Source organism: Siniperca chuatsi, linkage group LG19 (assembly GCF_020085105.1).
Source record: "Siniperca chuatsi isolate FFG_IHB_CAS linkage group LG19, ASM2008510v1, whole genome shotgun sequence".
Taxonomy (NCBI): domain Eukaryota; kingdom Metazoa; phylum Chordata; class Actinopteri; order Centrarchiformes; family Sinipercidae; genus Siniperca; species Siniperca chuatsi.
In genome coordinates this window covers 8,944,610-8,965,413 of record NC_058060.1, presented here as the reverse complement: position 1 = coordinate 8,965,413, position 20,804 = coordinate 8,944,610, and the positions used below count along the sequence as shown (strand labels likewise).

The 20,804-nt window shown below is 41.1% G+C and overlaps 1 protein-coding gene across 2 annotated transcripts in view; it reads left to right on the top strand.

The window, feature by feature from the left end:
- The window catches only part of ahrra (aryl-hydrocarbon receptor repressor a), a 70,782-nt gene extending 50,709 nt beyond the window's left edge, over positions 1-20,073 (top strand). For both annotated transcript variants that reach the window (XM_044177371.1, XM_044177372.1), the window contains 6 exons: positions 2,968-3,086; positions 8,455-8,544; positions 12,092-12,236; positions 12,850-12,983; positions 13,881-14,089; positions 16,545-20,073. In XM_044177371.1, coding sequence (XP_044033306.1) covers positions 2,968-3,086; positions 8,455-8,544; positions 12,092-12,236; positions 12,850-12,983; positions 13,881-14,089; positions 16,545-17,691 — 1,844 coding nt within the window. In that variant the 3' untranslated portion in view covers positions 17,692-20,073. The remainder of the gene's footprint in view (positions 1-2,967; positions 3,087-8,454; positions 8,545-12,091; positions 12,237-12,849; positions 12,984-13,880; positions 14,090-16,544) is intronic.
- Positions 20,074-20,804: the final 731 nt, after the last annotated feature.

The window sequence follows — 20,804 nt, the reverse complement described above, 5'->3', positions numbered from 1 at the left end:
GTGCTGTACACACCCGTATGCTACATGGCCAAACTCATCTCACCCCCTAGGGGTTGCAGAAATTAATACCTGATTGATAGGGACTGTGTCCTAAACTCACACACACATATAATCACATTCTCCTTTTTTCTTATGTGCTCATTCCAACAAGCAGCAGTGAACATTTTGTAGAAGAGGGACAAATTTAGCTGCTAGGAGCACTAGAAATAATTATTTTGGCACACAGCAGTCTAGAGCAATTACTCATAAATCTTATCACATTTTACAACCAGTTTTTACAGATCTTTTTTGTCGCACTTCTCCCATTTCTTGCCATCATATTCCCTTTCGTAATATCAGATTATCATTTTATTTCAACAAATCATTATCTGATGTCATTATGGGCTCTATAGTCGTTCATCAAAGGTGTTCTCTTAGCCAATTGAAGTCCTGAGACAATTGTGACTTCAATTGTGCAATTTGAGGCATACTGTCACTTAATATTTGGCAGGTGGTCCTAATATTTTGTGTACTCAGTGGAAGTGGAAAGACAGACCTGGTCGACCAAAGGAGCCATACGCTTTCAGCCTCACCCTTTGGCAGCATCTACATCCCGCTACTTGTCACTTTTTACTTAACACCCTGTCCTCACACAGAGCACATAAATGCCTCATCATTACCTACTCTGTTTTCCTTTTTAGACCAGAGAGGGAGAAAATAGAGGCAAAGAAAAGCAAACCCGAAGACACGAGTGATGATGAATAAAGCCCGTATTGTTGGCAGAGGAAGTGCCGGTGCCGATAATTAATCATCCCATATGTTTGTCTTTCCTGACGCTGCATCCTCTCCAAAAGCTGCCGTAAGAGAGAAAACAAAAATACATGAGGAGTTGAAGGAGGAAAATAAAGAGGCTTATTAGATTAATTTCCCTCTGCACTAGTTTCCACTGGTTGGATGATTTTGCGATGACTGAAGAGAATGGTTTTGTGTGTGTGTGTGTGGCTGTCTGAGTCTGTTTGTTTGTGTGTGTTTGCACCTAGCGGAGGTGATGACAAAATACTTAACGTTATTACTGGCATTTATGAGTTTACGAAGCTGCCTGTCAATGCAGTCATCAGCGTTTAACCTGATTTTCAGCAGCAGACACACACATTAAAGCCTTTATTTTCACTCATACCTTGAATAACCCTGCTGTTGGGGGAATAAATGATTAAACGCGGGAAAAAAAAGATCCAGACAAAATGTATGGATTAAAAAAAAAGGTGCATTAGCTTTGCATGTTTCAGAGTGGAATTAAGAGAAGGGAAACTCTTGCAGCATCACGAAATCGGCTGTTGATCGCCTGCAATTCCGAGTTGAACAAAGAAAGGATGGAGAGATGAGGAGGAGGAGGGTAGAAGAAGGGTTGATGGGGGGAGGGATGAACAGAGGACAGGAGATGGTAGAAGGTTAAAGGGGGAGGAATGGAAGCCGTAATGTGGTTAGTTGTGGGGGTGGGGACTATACGCGGCATCAGAAGATACACACATATATATTTATATATTTTTTCATAATGAAGCTATGGTGTGTATGTGTGTGTGTGTGTGTGTTGCGTGACTAATCTGGGCCTGCTACAATGAGTGACGTAGCGTAGGGCTGATCTCTTAGAGTGAGCCACATGCCCCCTGACAGCACACCCATAAGAGAAACACGCAAACATGCCTCCAACACGCAACACACGTCACCGATGCACATGTGACAGTTCTGCACGCCACAGTCGTATAGGCTAATTGCATATATACAGACTCGGGCATGGTAGTAAGTAGGCAGTACTCCGAACGAACATAGTGTATAGTGGTAAATGGTGTGTGAATTACTTGTGATATTTTTATTACTTTGATAGGTATTTCTACTCAGCTAGCACAGAGGAGCAGGAGAGTGATGAACACATAGGCTGACATTGTCCTGAATTGCAGTACAGTATGTGAAGAGATTACAGTGGTGAGAGTGAAAACTAAGGTTAGAATTGCCACTCTCTCGACATTGTCCAAGTGGGATCCTTTTTGTTGGCCTGAAATATAGCAAAAGGAAGTGTTCTTCAGAGGACCCTACTTTGAGATTCATAGGCGAAATTGTCTTTTGTGTTGGCTCGCTCCACAAAGAAGTCAGAGGTGAGGCTCAGCTAGAGAACAGCAGCGCTGGAACTGGAAAGCTTTCACTGTTTTCTCAAGGAACACTTCAGCAATTTACAGAATTTTATGAATGAAGACGTTGCAGACCCTTGTTGCAGTGCAAATAAGTCAATTTTAACAAGTAATCTCCTATTCACTTTTCACATCGTTTTAAATCAATTGAAAACTCCAACAAATGTTACACTGGATTCGGGGAACGTCTTGAACAATATTATTAGTAGATTTGATAATATGTGTGCACAAGCCTTTGCTGCATGAACATCTACATGTTTCCTTCTTTGGTTGATTGTTGAGTGGCGTGAACTGGTCGATCAAAAACATAGATGTCCCAAATGCGCTAAATGATGTCTTCTACCTCACTCTGGGTGTACCAGTGAGCTTTGCATGTGGCTATATCGTGTGAGAAGAATCCTGTAAAGTCCTGAAATCCTCCACTGTTTAGTCTTGTAAGACAGGCCCACCACACAGACTAATACCCGGCGTTAGTGCAGTGCAAAAGGAGACTGATACAGTTAATGTGTCCGCCATATGTCTGAGTGCCGGTCCAACTCTCTCACTGCCATATCACAGAGGTTGTGGGAGAGTTGGTAAGCAGACTTTGGAAAATAGAGTTGTTCTCAACATTTCCTGTGTTGACACTTGTAGTATATGTTCTGTATGCTGAGTGTGCAGCAGTCCAATATACTAAAGTCAAGAATTTGAACTATGTGAGGTGTTTATTACATCCTTAAAGCCACAGGTTGCTATTAGTTTATGATTTTAACACAATTAGCCCAGTGTTCCAATCCATTTACCCTTTTCTTTTTCTTTTTTATAGCGAACCAAGAGAAGACCTCCAGGAAGCACATCATCAGCACAGCATCCTCTAACCCTGAACCCAGGAAAGAGAGCCTTCCACTGGGCACCACGGTCAATGAAAGCAGCCTCCTCCTGGAAGTAAGAAACCTGTTGTGGAATATTTCTGTGTGTGCGCAATCCCTGTTCATGTAAGAAAGGGGAAAGGACGTATTGTGTGTATGCAAACACTGTCCTAAAGCTGTTTTAATAATGTCAGTTTTCACTATACTTCTATCATATCATTGCCTTTTTGGTTGTACAGGAGACCATTTGTGTCTGAGTGAGTGAGTGTGATTTGGGAAGGGGGGAGGGAGTTTTTTTTTTTGTGTGTGTCTATGCGTGTGTTCCCTTCGCCCTTTGCCCTGACCTCCTTTGAGGAGCCATGGTGTTGCGTGACATAAGGGTAAGATGGGAGTGTCAGAGCTGATGAAGGAGGTGGGGACTCACACACGCTGGAGGCTTGAGCAGCCAGTCAAGTGTATGCGTGTGTGTGTGTGTGTGTGTGTGTGTGTGTGTGCGTGTGCGCATCTCTGTCTAAATGCATGTGGTCGTGTGAGAATGTGAGCAGAGGAGAGTGAGAAGAACACACCAAATATGTCAGCAGTAATCAGAGCAAATAGAAGATTTGTTTTTTGTCAGTTGACCTAAGACTCGGATTTTAACCGTAGCTTAATTATAAGTGCATATATTTCAGAGTATGACAAGTAATTTATTGTTACTTTGACATATTAGCACACCCAGTTGTACTTGGCTATGACCAATAACGCACAAATACACATAATGCATATTTGGAATATATTTTACACTAAACTTGTGAAGATTGTTAAATTTCTAGAAAGGCAAATGTTTCTGTTGAAGGCATCGGAGTAGACAGGATGTCATAATCAGACACAAACTGTACAGCAGCACTACATGGGAACTGTGAGAGCATCAGATCATTGCTACACTCTCAATATCCTAATGGCTATCTGTCAACCAACAAATTATGACACTGATCATCGTCCAACAACTGTGTGCACGCACGCACACACACAGAGCTGAGCTTATCCACTGATGCTTCTGTTAACGTGTTAGGTTGTCTCAATGGGGTGGTAAACAATAGGATAGATTGACCGTGGTGATGTGCTGCCTCCCGTTGCGTGACTCAACCTGCACCGGGGCCTCATAGCAAACTGTGCCTTAGCTGTTAACGGTGATGGGATCCCAAGAGAGAGAAGAGACAAATACCAAATGTATGTGTGCATTTGTGCACGTATGCTGGGATTGCATGTCTTTGTACATGTGTGCATGTTTGTGTGTTTGTCTATGCATTGTGTGTGTGTGTTCGCATGTGTGTGTGTACAAGTGTTTGAATATATGGTTTCAATATGGACTACGAGTCCACAGCCACGCTAGCGGCTCTGCGAGACTGCACAGCAGTGCTTTGAGTGCTATCGTCCACAGTGACAGTAAGTGCGTTTCCAACCACCTGATTTTATGCACGTTTTCAATTTTTGCATAAAAAACCTTAAAATGTTTTTATGTTTGGCTGAGTTGGAAAAGTTGGTGTATTAAAAATAAAATAAATAAGACTCAAATTACTGATTAGGACAGAGGCAGGTAAGACGCAAATGAATACATGAAAAAAATAGAAATGCCATATTTCCATCAAATTTTCAACATCATTTTCATTCATTTGAGGCTTGACTGGTGCTTTTTTAACAATGTCATCTTGTTGTTAGCACCACCAACTTTTTCCTGTTTAACTGTTTATCTCAATGAACCTATTCCTAATATTCGCATAACAATAGTGGATGGAAACAAGCATTCTTTTTGCATTTTGTTTTGCAAATTTTCTGGAAATTCGGTTAAAATTTGCCCTACATTTGGATGGAAATTGGCTAATTATAACATGAGGGATGAGGGAATGAGGGACTACACCGTCTAATGATAACATGATCATGTTAAGGAGGATGCTATCATGTTCACCATCTTAGTTTAGCATGTTAACAAATCCTAATTAGTACTTAACACAAAGTACACCATACTGCCATCCCTAGAGCCACACACCTAGCGTGGCTAAAAACTAAACTTGTGATTTTGTACTGTAATGTGTTTCTTTTGTGTGACTGTGGCTTCACTCGTTGGCTGATATCCAACATTTTTCCAAATATTACTTAATATATCAGAATCCTATATTATTCTAACCTTAGTATGTGTGTGTGTAGGATGTGGGTGTGTTCCCAGTGACAGAAGGTTTCCATGTTTGTCATGACCTCATCATCACTGCTTTCATCTCACTCTGACAGCTAGACAGAAGGAAAACCAAAGAAACCCTGTCGAAACAATGAGACAAGGCTGCCCCACCACCACCACCACCTCTTCCCCTCCCCTCCCTTGCTTCCAAATCCAGTAAACCAATATTTTATTTTGGGCTCTGCGTGCAAAGCGCCTCTTAAGATTTGTAAGTCAAAGCTTTTAGTCTCCCAGGGGCGGTTATGGGAGCCGGGGGCGTCGTAGTTGCAGATATGTAGCAGAGCAGGCCAGCAGCAGGTGCCTGTTTCCATTACCTAAAGGCTTTAGTATGCAAGGAACTAAGGAAAATGTGAATGGAGAAAACATACAAAAAACAGCATGCAGCACAGTGCAGCCAATATCAATACAGTATTTCTTTCTTTCTTTCTATTATTACTCTTTTCCTACTTCATAATAGAGATATAAAGGTCTCTCTCTTGGTTTTTAGTTTTGTTTAGGTTAGTTTGCTAGTTTTTATAAAGCAAACAGAATAATAGTCATTATAGTTGTATAGGCATTTTGCTACTTTTTCTTCCCAGCTCTGTATCCGTGAAATAAATTGTAAATGGACTGTCTTATTCTAACATAAATGATGGGTGTGTCCATAATGGTTTTGGACATGTGCAAAATAAACGCACTGTATTAATCTATAATATATTTGCCAAGCATTCCGTTTTGCAAAGCCAATTACAGCAATCAGCCTACAAAATATACTGTTTTTGCCTGCACACACTCTTACAGGCCAGAAGTCCAAGGCCTATTTGTTCCAAAAGAATAAAAATGTCAAAGTCCTTTAAAAAGAAAATGGGTTGCAGAAATTTAATGTGGAATGGAAAAAGGTGAACTGGCTAAATAAACCTAAATTAACTCAACATGTAAATGTTGGCCTTTTTATGGCCTTGTAGGACCTCCTAAAGGCAACAAGTATATTCAGGTCGTTTTCATGTCCATTGTTTGGACAGGTTTTCCAAACCCCAGATCACTGAGACATTTATGAGAGCTTTATATGCAAGAAGCTTTACATTTCAACTGCTTGTTGAAGACAAACTCTGTAACTGGACATATATTTTTAGTGCACTATACTGTATATGAATTAATTAGATAAATAAAGCAATCACAGCTTTGGACTTCATCACACAGCAAAACGCTACACCGCCTAAACACCTTATCTTTCCCTAGACACATGGTTTCAATACAGTAAAGATCCCAGATAGTCAAATTCTTGATCTAAAAACCAGACATTTTTATATTTTCAACACTGACAGGTTGGATTTGGACAAAATTCACTGTTTTCATAAATATATTAGATTTGGCCCAGACATGCTGTTACCAGATGTTTGCACAGCCCCATGTGACCAATATATTAAGTATATTGGAAACTATACTAAGCTATATTGATCCCACATTACCTTATCTTCATTTCAAAAGCTTTAGAGCAGTCCAAAAGGTGCTCTGACGCACACAGATCTTTGATGTCCAAATCTTGCTGAGTCAGGTTCCAAATCAGGAAAAGGGACTGTTTGCAAAGCAGATATGCATTCATGTATGTGTTATTTCTCACTAAAGTGGTGGCACCATTTATTTTTGAGTGCTTGCTGGAGAAAGCTGTGTGTGGGGGGGGGTGCCAGTTAAACTTGTCAAACATCATCAGCATCTACACCACCAAGCACCTGAGTCATCTTACGATCTCTGCTTCTTCCCTCCTCATCATATATGTTATTCACATATTGTCATGTCATAGTCTAGATATGTTCCTGTCACAGTGTTGCTTTGTCACAGTATGACTCAGATACCTGTGGGTTTGGACATGTTGGACATGTTGCTCTGTTCACAGACTGGTATCAGAGTGCATTATGTGGTTAAGGTGGAGCATGTGTCTGCACATGCTCCACCTTAACCACACCGTGACATTACACTGCTCGCTAAGACAATCAGATCACAGCTGGGAGAAAGTGAAAGAGGGAGACATAGAGGAAAAATGAGTGTGAGTGTAAATTTAGAGGCCGCATGGATATATACCACATGAAACACACACACACACACACACACACACACACACACACACACACCAGGGAAGACCTGTATAGTCTCGCAGTAAAATAGAGGTGACAGACTCTGGCAGCAGCAGTCACGCAAGTCAAGTAGCCTTGCAGTTGTCACGCTATCACAGCTGTGCGCGCGCACACACACACACACACACACACACACACACACACACACACACACACACACACACACACACACACATACACTGGAAGACCTCTCCCCCTCTTCCACGTCCCTTTCCTGTGTTTTCATTTTTCTCCCACACACTACTTCCATCTCCATCTGTCCATCCCTCCTGATTTGACTGAAGCCAGTTATGTATTTATTTAAATGTTCTTTTTAATCAACACTTGTCTCTGTAAGCTGTGCTGGCCAAACACATTATTCCCTCTCGTGTACACGGGTGTGTGTAAAGAGGGAAAGTGGGAACGAGATTGTTTGTGTCTGGAGTTTCTCTGCTTTTAATCAATGTGTTTGGTGTCACAAATCAAAGCATGTTACCAGTCAAACAGACTTAATTATCAAAAATTCTAACTTATGAAAGTAATTTAGAAACTTAGAAGTTTAAAAGCGAGCAAATGGCGTGTGTGTCATCCTCAAGTTAACTACTTTAAAAATACCATGAATCTAATTCCACCAGAAAATATTCTAAAAAGTCTTTCAAAAGCAATATTTTGCGTTGCAAATCAGCAAGTTTTATTTGGCCGACTCAGTTGCATAACCATCTGTCTTTCATTCCCTCTTCAGTGTTATATTATTCTATCTTTTGTTCCATTTTTACTGTTATTTGCTGTTCTGAGAATTATGGAAAGAATGATATAAATTGAACATTGTGCTATAAAAAGTCTGGCTAGAGTCAAATTCTGGCTGCGTTTTGTCTCAAACTTAAAAAAATAATTGTACAGTGATGACTGTAACCACAGTTGGGTCGCAAATAAAACCATTTCACTGTGTTGCACTGTGTTTCCGCTGGGTGCAATCATGCCATCTAAAGTTAGCTTTGCAAAGATGGCGCCGATTAAATACAGTTGTTTGTGTTTGTCAATTATGTATTTGCTGCACTTGAGTTTATTTGCTGCATGAGCTGCCCTGAGTCACAGCTTATTTCTGTCTGTGTGTGTGTGTGTGTGTGTGTGTGTGTGTGTAGTCTCTGACAGGCTTTGCCTTGGTGGTGAGCGGCGATGGGATGGTCTTTTATGCCTCGTCAACTATTGTGGACTATCTGGGATTTCATCAGGTAAGTTGAACATCTCAGTTATATTTCAGATGTACAATGCTGTGAGTAACATGCTGTATAATGAAGGTATAATACTGTCTGATGAACATATCAACAGACAGAATAGTTGGCAGTGTCAGCTTTCAAGCCACAATGCGCAACATTTCTCTGAAAAAGGAGGGGTGTTATTTCCTCCCTCATCTCAGCTGGTCACATTACTCGCCCAACTTATCATGTTTTTGACAAATTGTCAGCCGTCCAATGGCCTCCTGCCTGAGGCTAAGGTAACCTGAATCCATAAAACTATTTCAGGAATTTAGGCACCTGACAGCAAACACGAGAAAAAAAAAAACGCAAAAACAATGTTAATGTTCAGCAATTTCTTGGTGGGGTCTTGTTGCTTTTGCACTTCAGTTTTTGTACAGATTGAACAAATGAGACATAACATGTTAATTAGTGAGCCCAACGCCTATTGATATCCCTCTTTCACAGGTAAGCTAATGAAGCTGCCCTGGTAGCCTCTCACACAGCCCCTCTCAGCAAGTGTCAGAGGTCTCTGCCATTATTCAGCAAGTTCACCCTCAGCCGATCCTTTCTGTTCTCTTCCATCCATCCCTTTCTACTTTCTTTACTTTTCATCTTACGGCTAATAAGCCAGAGTTTTTCAGTCTGCCTCCCTGCTGCCTGATAACTCTATCTAGAGGCAAGAGTGAACCCACTTAGTCACAGCTAAGAGGCCATAGGAAGGTGAAGACCTCCGTTTCACCCTGAGATACACTCTGTGGGTGTCTGTGTGTGTGTGCATGTCTGCATGTGTGTGTGTGTGTGTGTGTGTGTGTGTGTGTGTGTGTGTGTGTGTGTGTGTCTGCGTGTGTGCGGGCACTAACAAGTCACCAACGGTTTAGCTTTCTTCCTCTCCGGAGGCTATACCCAGCCAGTCATTACTTATGGATGATATCAACATGGGCTCGCCCGTCCTGCGATGCTGAAATCATCCCTCTCCTTCAAAACCATGAATAAAGTGCTTTTCACTGTTAAGATCCCTCCTTTGCCCTCATGTCTGCTTACACACGCACATGCACACACACACAGCACACAGCACACTGACACTTTGGGGTAGAAATTCTTCTGCTACAGCGCTCCCACTTGGCTTACAAGCAGACGGGAGCAGTAACCCAGCGCCATGAAATCGACATGAAAACCAAAGCGGTCTGAAAGATCCTGCCACAGTGTGTGTCTGTGTGCACATGGGTGTGTGTGCAGGGTGGCATGGGAGCCAATAGAGACAGACAAAGGAAATTAAAACTCTAAGGTGCATAAAATGTGTGCATTGTGTTAGTGGGTCCGTTTTTAATGTGGGATGTCTTGTATTTCCATATATTTCCATTCAAATGAGGAACAAATGAGCAAACTTGTTGCAAAACGTTAACACATTTAGCATTAAGCAAATCAGTTTTCATGTGTCAGCTTATGTTTTGTCACATGTCATGCTGTCTGATGCAATGTTGGATGTAAACAAAGAAAGAACACCTTTAAATATACTTCATATAAACAAGACCATGTATGTCCGTACAAAACTACATGGCAATCCATCCAACAGTTGCTGAGATATGTCAGGCTGGACCATCAAGTGGCGGACCGACAAATAGACCGACATTGCCGTCCCTAGAGCCATGCAGCTAGTGTGGCTTAAAAAGACCAGATATGGTTTATGTTTGCATGCAAATGAACAAGTGAACTGTTGCAAAAGTTTGACACTTTTAGGTTTAGGACAGTTTGCCATATTTCATGCTGTCTGATGGAAAGTTGGATGGAAAGCAAAAAAAAAAAAATTGACTTGACAAAATTTGAATTCACCAACTCATGCCAATACCACCACAACAGGTCCTTTGTGTACTGTATGGCAGTGACAGTTTGTAAGACATGACCTATTCATGACGCCAATCGTTCCACATCAATATTTTTAATTTGACAAATGCAAAAACACACTTGCTCAAGAGAAAGGGACAGGGAATCCCAGCATGCAAAGCAGCCAAAGCATTTTTGTGTGATAGGGTGATGTGTGATCACCAGAGGCAGAAAATCACTATTTATCTATACACAAGATCAACTCCAAATTCAAATAATGTAGCTCTCTGTACTCGTCAGTCTTGTCAATGCTAAGAACTAAGAACCAAAATACAGGTGACTTTAATACATACCGTTCTGCTGTATATGAGAAACCTAAGAATGAATGTGTTGTTGACAGTGAACAGTCCTTGTCCTTGCAGTACATAAACAAATTAAAATCTTTCTTAAAGTACTCACAGATCATCATGTTTTATTTCAGAAACTGTCATCAAAACATTCTCTTAGCCTTTCCCACATGTTCAATTCTCGCAAAGGAGCTATTGGTTGTTTTTAAGTCACATAGTTTGCCTCTAAAGCCTTGACAACATGTCACATAATTTTGAGCCCACAATTGTAGTCAGAAGGACACTTATCCTTAATATACCACAGGAAAAAAAGGAAAAGAGTATGCTTCACTAAGTAGCACCACAAGAAAGCCCCGGAGAAGAGCAGAAAACCTCCACTGGCCTTTGATCCCATTTGTTACTGGAGCAGTTAGCCTTTGAAGGTCAGCGAAAATATCACTTATTCTCCATTTTTTTCCCTCTTCTTTTCCTCCCTGTGTTTTTTACGAGAAACATAAACAATAGTCACTCGATCCGTCTGTCTGCCTGACTGCCGGTAGAGAACCAAACCACAGGACGAAGCGCCCGCCGAAGACGGTGGGAACAGATTGTGTTTTCAGAGGCAGGCGATCAAAAACTCTCGCGTGCCACCAGTGTGGAAATTAGGGAGAGAGCGCAGGGAGGAGGGAGAGAGGGAAGAGGAGAAGGTTGAACATTTTAGTGAGGAATCTGTCATGGAATGACAGAAAGCAAAGCTATTGCTGGAAAAGAGAGAGAGGCATGACGAGAGTGGGCTGGAACCCGGCTCACTCTATGTATCTGTGTGTGTGTGTGTGTGTGTGTGTGTGTGTGTGTGTGTGTGTGTGTGTGGATGGGGAGGGTAAGCTGGTCTGGACTGCTGTTCGAGAGCCGGTGTCACGCGATGTTTGACAAACACAGCTGCCCTCACTGGCCCTAAAGCTACCCTTAGACTGTTACTGTACTGGGTAAATGCTCCTGCTTGTGTGTATGTGCCGACATATATCTATACAAGTGTGCATGTATGTTTCTGTGACTTCCATTGACTTTGTGTGTACAGTATGGTCCTTGTGTGTGTAATGGGGGAAGTTAGCACGCTCACTGGGAATCCTGAGGCAGACTGAGTGTAGCTGAGCAGCAAAGACAGGAACCCCCCCCCCCCAACTGCAGCTACCAGCTGCACTGACAGCAGCAAAACACTCTGTGGATGGTGCTGTGAACACACAGGCTCATGTTTCTTAAGACTTTCAGGAGACGTGATGATTAAAAACACTAGCTTAAAACTAGAACATGTTATGACTACATGTTTTAATAAGTATTTTATTCAACAAATTTCCTCGACAAACTTAACAAAATCCATTCAATTTTCCCCACAGACTGACGTGATGCACCAGAATGTGTTTGACTACATTCACATAGACGACCGTCAGGAGTTCAGACGCCAGCTCCACTGGGCCATGTGTCCTCCGCAGCACCAGGGGACGTCAGCACATCAGGATAACCAGCTAGCTGCAGGGAGTGGTGGGTAGCTTACTGGGAAACGGAGGAACCAATTTCCTTGGGCAAACTGCTTGGTTAAAAGTTAAAGGGGATATGGTGGTGATTACAGATTTTTATTTTTGGGGGGATTTTGTTTTTATTTTTTTTATTTTTATTTTTTTACATATTTTAATCACAATTCAATTTTGAAGTTCTGCTGGTTACTTTTTAGGCAGATCTACAGAATGTCATCAGAAGAGTGACTGACACACTGCCAGACATTTTCAGATAAATGTTCAAATTAAAAGAGATGCACCTAAATTTCTGCCCACTTAAATCAGAATATATCCTGTCAGATCACTTCTTTGAACATCAGTTTAATCATATCATTTCATAAAAGCTACATACAGTACATCCACCTCTAAAATACAAAGACATCATTAGATCATCATTTGCAAACCAATGACCAACCAATATTATTTTTTGAAAAGTGACCCTACATTTCATAACATTTCATAATAAATCTAAAGTTTTATTGATTGCTCTTTGTGTTCTTTTTTCCCCCTGACTTTTACACATTGTAGGTTTGCCACACAAATTGCAGTTCAAACTAAAATATTTTTCTTCTCCTCCGACTTTCTTTATTACATCTCAGGTGAGGACTTTGTAGTGAACAGCCTGTTCCATTCTCCGGAGGCGGGGGGAATTCCTCCTGAGCTCTCCTGCTTTCTCAACAGATGCTTCATTGCCAGAGTCCGATGCCTTTTGGACAGCACCTCTGGATTCTTGGTGCGTGGTCTGAACCTAACTGCCAGCTTAAGTGAACAGTAACTTCAGTTTTCAATGCATTAAAGTTTACACAAAACAGAAAAGTGCAGAATATTGCAATGAACATTAAGCATGGAGTAAATGTTGCCCACTTTCTGGGAGAAAACCCAGGCCTATAAAAAATATTATGACCCCTTTGATACAGCAAAACTTCATTTTTAATTGTAGTGTGGACAGTTATTTATAGTATATTGCAAAGCATTATGTGGTAATTGGGTGCCTGGACACAGCAGCAGAATAGAAGCCTAGTTCATCCCTCATGGCTGTGACTAGAGTGGTTTGGAGAACAGCAGTGGAAAAGCCTAGAGGCCTTGATGACAGAGGAACAAGAATATGGGTTTGGACCATTTCATCAGGGTCAGTAGAGTTCACTGTCACCAAGTCTGCTCTGGTTGCCATGTAGTTGGCTGCACAACAGAAATTCTAGATGGCAATTTTCTGACAGATACTGGAAGCACTTGTAGCCAAGTAGTGAGCAAATATTGGTGAGATGCTTTCCTCATCAGTCAACATAATTGCAGTAAAGACACAAAAATTGTAATGTAATACACAGTACTCATTCTGCTAGCAAATAAAAAGGTCAGAGAATCTTCCTTCCCTGTTAAAAGAATAAAGGTATTGAGCATACCTGCTAGCCACAGTGGCGGTGTGGCTTCATGGATGGTGATGTTGGTCGGTTGGTCTACCACTTTGGTCCAGGCTGAAACATCTCAACAACTAATAAAATTCCCATCAATCTCAACTATACTTTGTGTTTAGTGCTAATTAGCTAATGGTAGCATGCTAACAGGCTAAACTAAGATGGTTAACCTGGTAAACTATCTCCAATTAGTCAGTTCTTCCTCTCTTCTCTCCCAGACTATGCAGTTCCAGGGACGGCTGAAGTTCCTCCACGGTCAGAAAAAGAAATCGGCCTCCGGGGCTCTGATGCCTCCCCAGCTGGCTCTATTCTGCATAGGTGTACCCCTCCTACTGCCCTCCATCACTGAGATGAAAATGAAGAACATGTTAATGCGGGGAAAAAACAAGGGAGGAGGAGGAGGGATTATCGCTGCACTGGAGCATGGGTAAGAGGGAATGAAACGTCAAACATGAGCAACCTCCATGCAACTTTAACTAAAGTTGGAGTGAGGGATGATGTATATTCACGCTGTGTCGTAGTTTAAATCCACTAATTGTTTTAATGGGGGTGCTATACTGTAATTAAAGGTCAAGCTTTTTAACACAAACTTGATGTCTCAGACACCATTGGTCCAAACTTGAGGTTTGATGCATTTTGGCACCTTGTTATGGCCTCTAGAGATAACACTGATTTGCCTGATGGGGGAGAACATGTTAAACTTTGAAAGGCCACAGCCGCTACATTATCAGTTATGAGTTATGATGCACATTGTCACTGGTCAGCCCAGAGATGCCCTCATAATTCATAAGGGACCACATGTTTACTTTGGTATAGTACAGTTTAAAAACATACTTAGTGACTACCGTGACTAAGATCCATGAGGCAAGGACACAGAAAAACACATTCAAAACAGTGTTAGAGTGATGAAAAAGTACATGGGCATCAGTCCTTGTGTGTTATTTATTCATTTTTGAGTTTATTTTCTAGATATACCAGCTTATTGCCCAGCAACAGCTTTATGAACACACAAGCATTTACCCTGAGACCCAGTTGCCAGCACAAACATAAGTCCTTTCCTCACCCAGCAGGCTCTGGCACCAAACCAAGCGAGTGCTGGATGCCTTACCTGTGGCCAATTAGGAGCAAATACATGTCTCAGCTTGGATAAGGCCCTCTGTGCTTCATGCATCATTAACATCTTTGGGAGGCTGAGAGGCCAAGAGTTGAGCTATAGTCAGCGAGCAGAGCCCTACCACCCCCTCTGCTGTTCAGTCATTCTCAGCATCATCCTGAGCAACATGGATATTGTTTATACCAATTACTTATAAGTGGCCAGAATGTTGGCTGGTTGGATTAGGAGGCCATGAAGCTTATAGGGTTGAGTCTCCAGTATGAAAATACTGCCATGTACAAAATACATGGCACCTGATTTGAAGGAAAAGTACTGCAGGTTAGCTAATATGAAGTACATCTTTTCATATAATGCAACGTGTATATTTACATATGTAATGTTGTTGACACAAAATACCTCCCATGTGCTGTCAGGATCCAACAAGAGCTATTATTACTTAGTTTCTCCACCTACATGTATGCCGCATATGACTTTAGATCATCAAAGCTCTTTACATCATGAAAGTGATTTTAGTGATGATAGATGTTACCGTAGAACATACAGTACTTTAAAGACACTGACTTCCAGATCTCTACTCCAGTACTACTCTAATCTAATAATACCACTCTACAGCTTAGCTGCTGTGATCTTATCATTATAGTGTTTAAATATCCAGTTGAGAAAGTAGAGAGAAGCAAAAGACAGTCAAAGTGGTGGAACAGGGAAATAAAACATGTTTTAAAGTAACCTTTGTCATTATAGCCAAAAGTTAATATAAGGAAAATACAGTATATGCAATATATAGTGATGAAAATGCATTTGTGAATAAATAACATTGGCTAAGCTTGATTATCTCAGGAATAGGTTCAATCAAATTCCAGAAAAATATGGTTTTGCAGTTTTTGAAACATTCTTCTGTTAAAATAATAATAATAATCCAACATTAGTTGACACCAGTGATGGATTTCTCATTACTAACAAAGTTAATTAAACACTTTTTGGAGGGATTTATTCTGGTTTAAAGAACTGAATTCAGCTCAGTCTAGTTGGTGAAATTGGACTCAGTTCATATTATTTTTTCATGTGTAAGTGTGTAAAGTACAGTCTAGCTTCATGTTTAATAACCTCAAGCCCTTCCTGGTGTTATCCTTATTGAACGCTTCCACTTACATATTAATCAACATATGCACTGTATGATTAGAAAATGAGTGTGTTATTGGGTCTTAATCACTGAGCATTCTCGATTAATCTTGACATTCACAGTGCAACAAATTCAATGGTAAATGAATCACCTCAAATCAGGAGATCAGAAAATACAGTTCAAAAAGATTGTCACACACTCAAACAAGCCAAAGGCTGAAACACAACTGCAGTGATTTCAGAGGAAACGAAGATATTCTGCATTGTACTGCCTTTAAACTCTGAGTGCTGGCCATCATTGATCTTTGGGTCCTGGATGTTGACTCTGTTCTCAATTTTCAGATGCGATGAATCCCGGAAAAGATGAGTCACATTTGGAATGATTCTCTCATGAACTTAAGTGAACCAAATCTAGATGTTTGTGCTTTGAGTCATTCATCAATCAGTAGAAAAAAACTGTTTGTTGACATTCCCTAATGGCTGTCTGAGTGGACCAATGGTATTTTTAAGAGACCACCTCTTCTTGAATGTCCTCAAGAACTACAGAAACTTTGTATAATCTGCACTGATTGATCCGTCTTCTTGTTTCGTGACTAATGATCTCATTCTCCTTTTTCTCCCCACCCCACTTTTCACCTCTCCCTCACAGTGAGCGAGGGGAACACCTCCGGAGGCACTCCTTCAGTGGAGGAATGGGTGACATTGCAGACCCTCTTCTCCTCTCCTGTCCCACTCCTGGCGCTACCCAGCGAGGTCACCACACTCCCTGGACCCCGCTCTCCAAAGACAACCTCAAGTACCGCCCTGATGGTTACTACAACCAGGAGGAGCCCCTCAACTACTGCAAGTCCTCCATGGCTCCCCATAAAGGTGTCAGCCCAGGCCTGGGCGGCAGCTGGCCTCTGCGACCGAACTCAGGTCCCCTCAGAGCGGGCCAGGGTGTCGGCTACATCCCTTCTAACCGCTTGAACAAGGCTGGCCAGTACGGGAAGCCATACCGCCTTTCCCCCAGCTGCCACAGCGGCAGAGGTGGCGAGGTGTTTGTCTCTAAACTCTACGGGAACGTCCAGATTCCCACAGACCCAGATGCCTACTGCGTGGACCTGGTGAAGAGCGAGACCGGCTACGGAGAATGCTACGATGGCCATCTGATGCCCGAGATGGCACCCATCAAGGTGGAGCACGACTCAGACTCTGAGAACGGCTGCGATGCCTACGGGCGACCCTGGGCTTGCTGCGACCCGGAAACCATCGACCGTCGCTATGGTAACGGGGTATACGACCAGAGCTCAGGCCTCCATCTCAAGTCAGAGGCAGATTATTATGATCCGCAGTACTCGCCCTGTCAGCGAGGGAAAGCAGGAATCAGCCCACCATACAACAATGGCAACTATCAGAACTATGCAGTCAACAACAGCGGGAACACACCCGGACGTCTGTTAAAGTGTGACAAAGCCTTTGGCAAAAACAATGACAACACCCAGTTTAGTCCTCAGAGACTCTCTCACTCGGACTCTCTATGCAGCAACCAGTCTGTCAGCCTCATGGACTCACACGTCTATCCACAGGACCCTCACAAGGCCTACATGCACCCGGACTACAACAAGCATGGCACTTATGAGTTCAAAGGTCATGGCCTGATCCATTCGATCAAGCGAGAGCCCATGGACTCCCCACCGTGGCCCGAGAGCGGTCATGACATAAGCCAGTCCATGATGGTTGGTCAAAGGAACGTTATGCCATGTGTGATGAGCACAGGGCCCCACAAGTCCAGTCCCTACATTTATATGCCGTAAGAGTGATTGGTGCAAACACATCAGCAGATAATCCTGTCCCCAAACCCCACCACACACACACACACACACACACACACACACACACACACACACACACACACAAACAGTCAATGTGCATTAAAGTACTTTGTATTGTGCCACATGCACCAGCATTACAGTCTTTGATTACAAGGATTCCCAGGATGTCAACATTTAAATTACTTCTTCTATTTGATGAAGAGGTCACAAACAAGGCTCAGGTTCTAGTGTTAGTGTTGTGACAATCAAAAGTAATACTTTTAATCCAGTTTATGGATAGATGATTTAATTTTTAAGGAATACATTTTGTAGTTGGTTCCAAGCACTTTTGGATTTAGTGACAATGAGACAAATGATGTCTAGAAACACAGTTTCATTTTGTTTTATGTGTTGTGTACGCGTGGCTTTTGTGGAAAAGATTTTGCTGTAAAAAGAGACTTTTTAAAAAAAAAAAAAAAAACTTTGTATACAGGAGATGACTTACACCTGCTGCTCGTCTTATCGAGGGAGATGGCTGATTATGAGAGCACACTTAGGAGTCAGTGATAACAACGTAAAAGATAATCTGCCTTGGTGGTTTTCCATGTTGTAATGCTTTAACTATAAATCGCTACCTTTTTCATTGCTGCCTCCACTGATGTATGATGGAAACTACTGGTTTCTATACATTTCAGAGAGACTTGAAACTTAATCATTTGCAGTAAAAAATAGTTTGGTCAAAGTTACATAGCAAGATAACACATTTGCAACCAGGGTCTGTTTTGAAAACACACATCATTCATGCAGTCAAGGACTCTGATATCTAATACTGGGCAGCTGCGGAAAAGCAGTGTTTAATGCATGACACAACCAAATTCACATTATCTTTTTCACAACATCCCTGTTTACTCACTGTTTGTGTTCTGAATTAGATTTTCCAAGAGCATAGCTTTACAATGCAATGCTTTTGTTAGAGCATCCGTGAATTCACCATTAAGGACCATTTTGGGTTTTTTTTTTTGGTTTTTATTTTTATGATTTCTCCTTGCAAATGCAGAATCCTTTGGAAAACTTGACAGTAATGTAAAGTATATGCAATTTGTAGTTAATGGACCAAAACATGTAAAAACTATCAGTATGGCCAAAGCTTTAAGTATAAACAGCCTGATTATACACATAAGAACATTATATAAGGGGGCACAGTAAGAGAAACAAACCCTTAACCACAAACCATCGGTTCAAGCATGTGTCCTGCTGAAGGGTCCTTGAGCAAGGTACTCATTACTAACAAGTTCTGCAGGTGCCGCTCTGTCCGTGCTCCTTGGCTCTGACCTCCTTGTGGAAGGGATAAAAGGAAAAGTGAAATTCAGGGTGCACAATAAAAAGCATAAGGAGGGTGATGGCAAAGCCCATTTAAAATTAAGTCACAATTAGCATTTAACAGCATTATTTACATGAAAAGTGAAAACAACTAAACTGAGATCACACTAGAATTGCCCTTTAAATTGCAACCTAAGATGAACTTGGACCTAAGAAAGATAGTCTGCACTGATTAAATGACTATATTAATTATTAGTTGAAAATTTGTTTGGACAAAGTAGAAGTGTTTGAACTGAAGGTAAAGAAGGCAGTCTATTGTTAAAAGGTTCAATGTTGATTCTTCTTTCAATATGCACAGTAATTTTGTAATATTAAGTCATGAAACTCCTATTGAACATACAAATAATATTAATTTATGTCAAATGTTATTTTATGTCAAAGCTAATGTTGTACAGTGCGAATTAGTTTTCATGGCAAGATCAGGATTTCGATACAGCCTATCTCACGGCAGATAACACACTTTTCCTTTGAAATTAATATACACTTTTCATGTTGTCTTTTCAGTCCGAAAACATCAGACATTGTCTTCACAATCAGTATTTTTGCACAAAGTTATTAAAAGCACCAAATTGATTCAATGTCAGAGTCTCAGTTCTGTGAAGCTACCGTGGTAGTTTCTAAATTGCACTACTGGGAGTAGTTCAGTTGAAGTTCATCCTAGCCAGACAAGTTTTTGAGTCGACACGCACAACTGTACATGGTGTCACTGTTTTGAATTTGTCTTTTTCTCTTTGTGTGTGTTCATTTCAATTAATGTTTGATGATTCGTATTTATTGTAAGGCAAAAGTGCATAATTTAAAAACTACAGTTTTGAAGGCTTTTCTGTTTCACTTTTTTTTCTTGCTATAATTTTGATAATTGTTAAAAAGACTATCATACTTGTCTCATGGAGGAGGTAGCTGCAAGGTAGCGAACACAGTGTACATATGCAGTGTCTTCCAATGTTTCTATGTGTTTTTGCAAATGGGACTTATCGATTAAAATACTTTTCTTTATATGGAAAATCTGTGTGAAGTGTTGTTCTTTTGCCATTAGGCACATAATAACAAGGCAGCAAATGACTTCCAGCTTGGTGGGCGAGTAACATGTCACATGTGATGGCATTCTGGACTGTCACAAAAAACATATCCACAATAACAGACAGATTACAGACAATTAGTTACTTAGAATATGAATATTACACAGCTGTAAATGACAAACATTTCTATTAATCATTTAAAATTTGCAATAACTGAGTGAAAGCAAAATGAAACATGTAGTGTGTGGCTTTCTGACTAATGCAGATCTTGCAGTCCAGTTCAAAGGACCTTGTCATGTATAAAAACACATTAGATACACCAGAGTCAATTTTAACAATGTCACATGAATATCATAGAGCTCAAATCAAATAATGTGAAATTATGCACAACATGGTCACTCTACTATCTAATGGTTTCCTGCTCTCAGAAACATTTTCGGGAATGAAAAATGGCCAAATTCTATTGCTCAGTTAACGCCCTTGTCTCTTTAGTAGCTTTTGAATTTTTCACGTATATCAAATGTGGTCTCATCCTTCAGATTTGTGTCTCTATTAATAATAAATACTCAGCAGAGCAAAATACAGAGTATCCCTAACCACATTGCCTGTATGATTAATGTGCTGTAAAGTTGGCATGACAGCTCCTTCACACGATCTGGGAAACGTAACACCAGTCTCTCACCACTGTCTGGGACAAGGGCTAAAGCCAGGGGAATG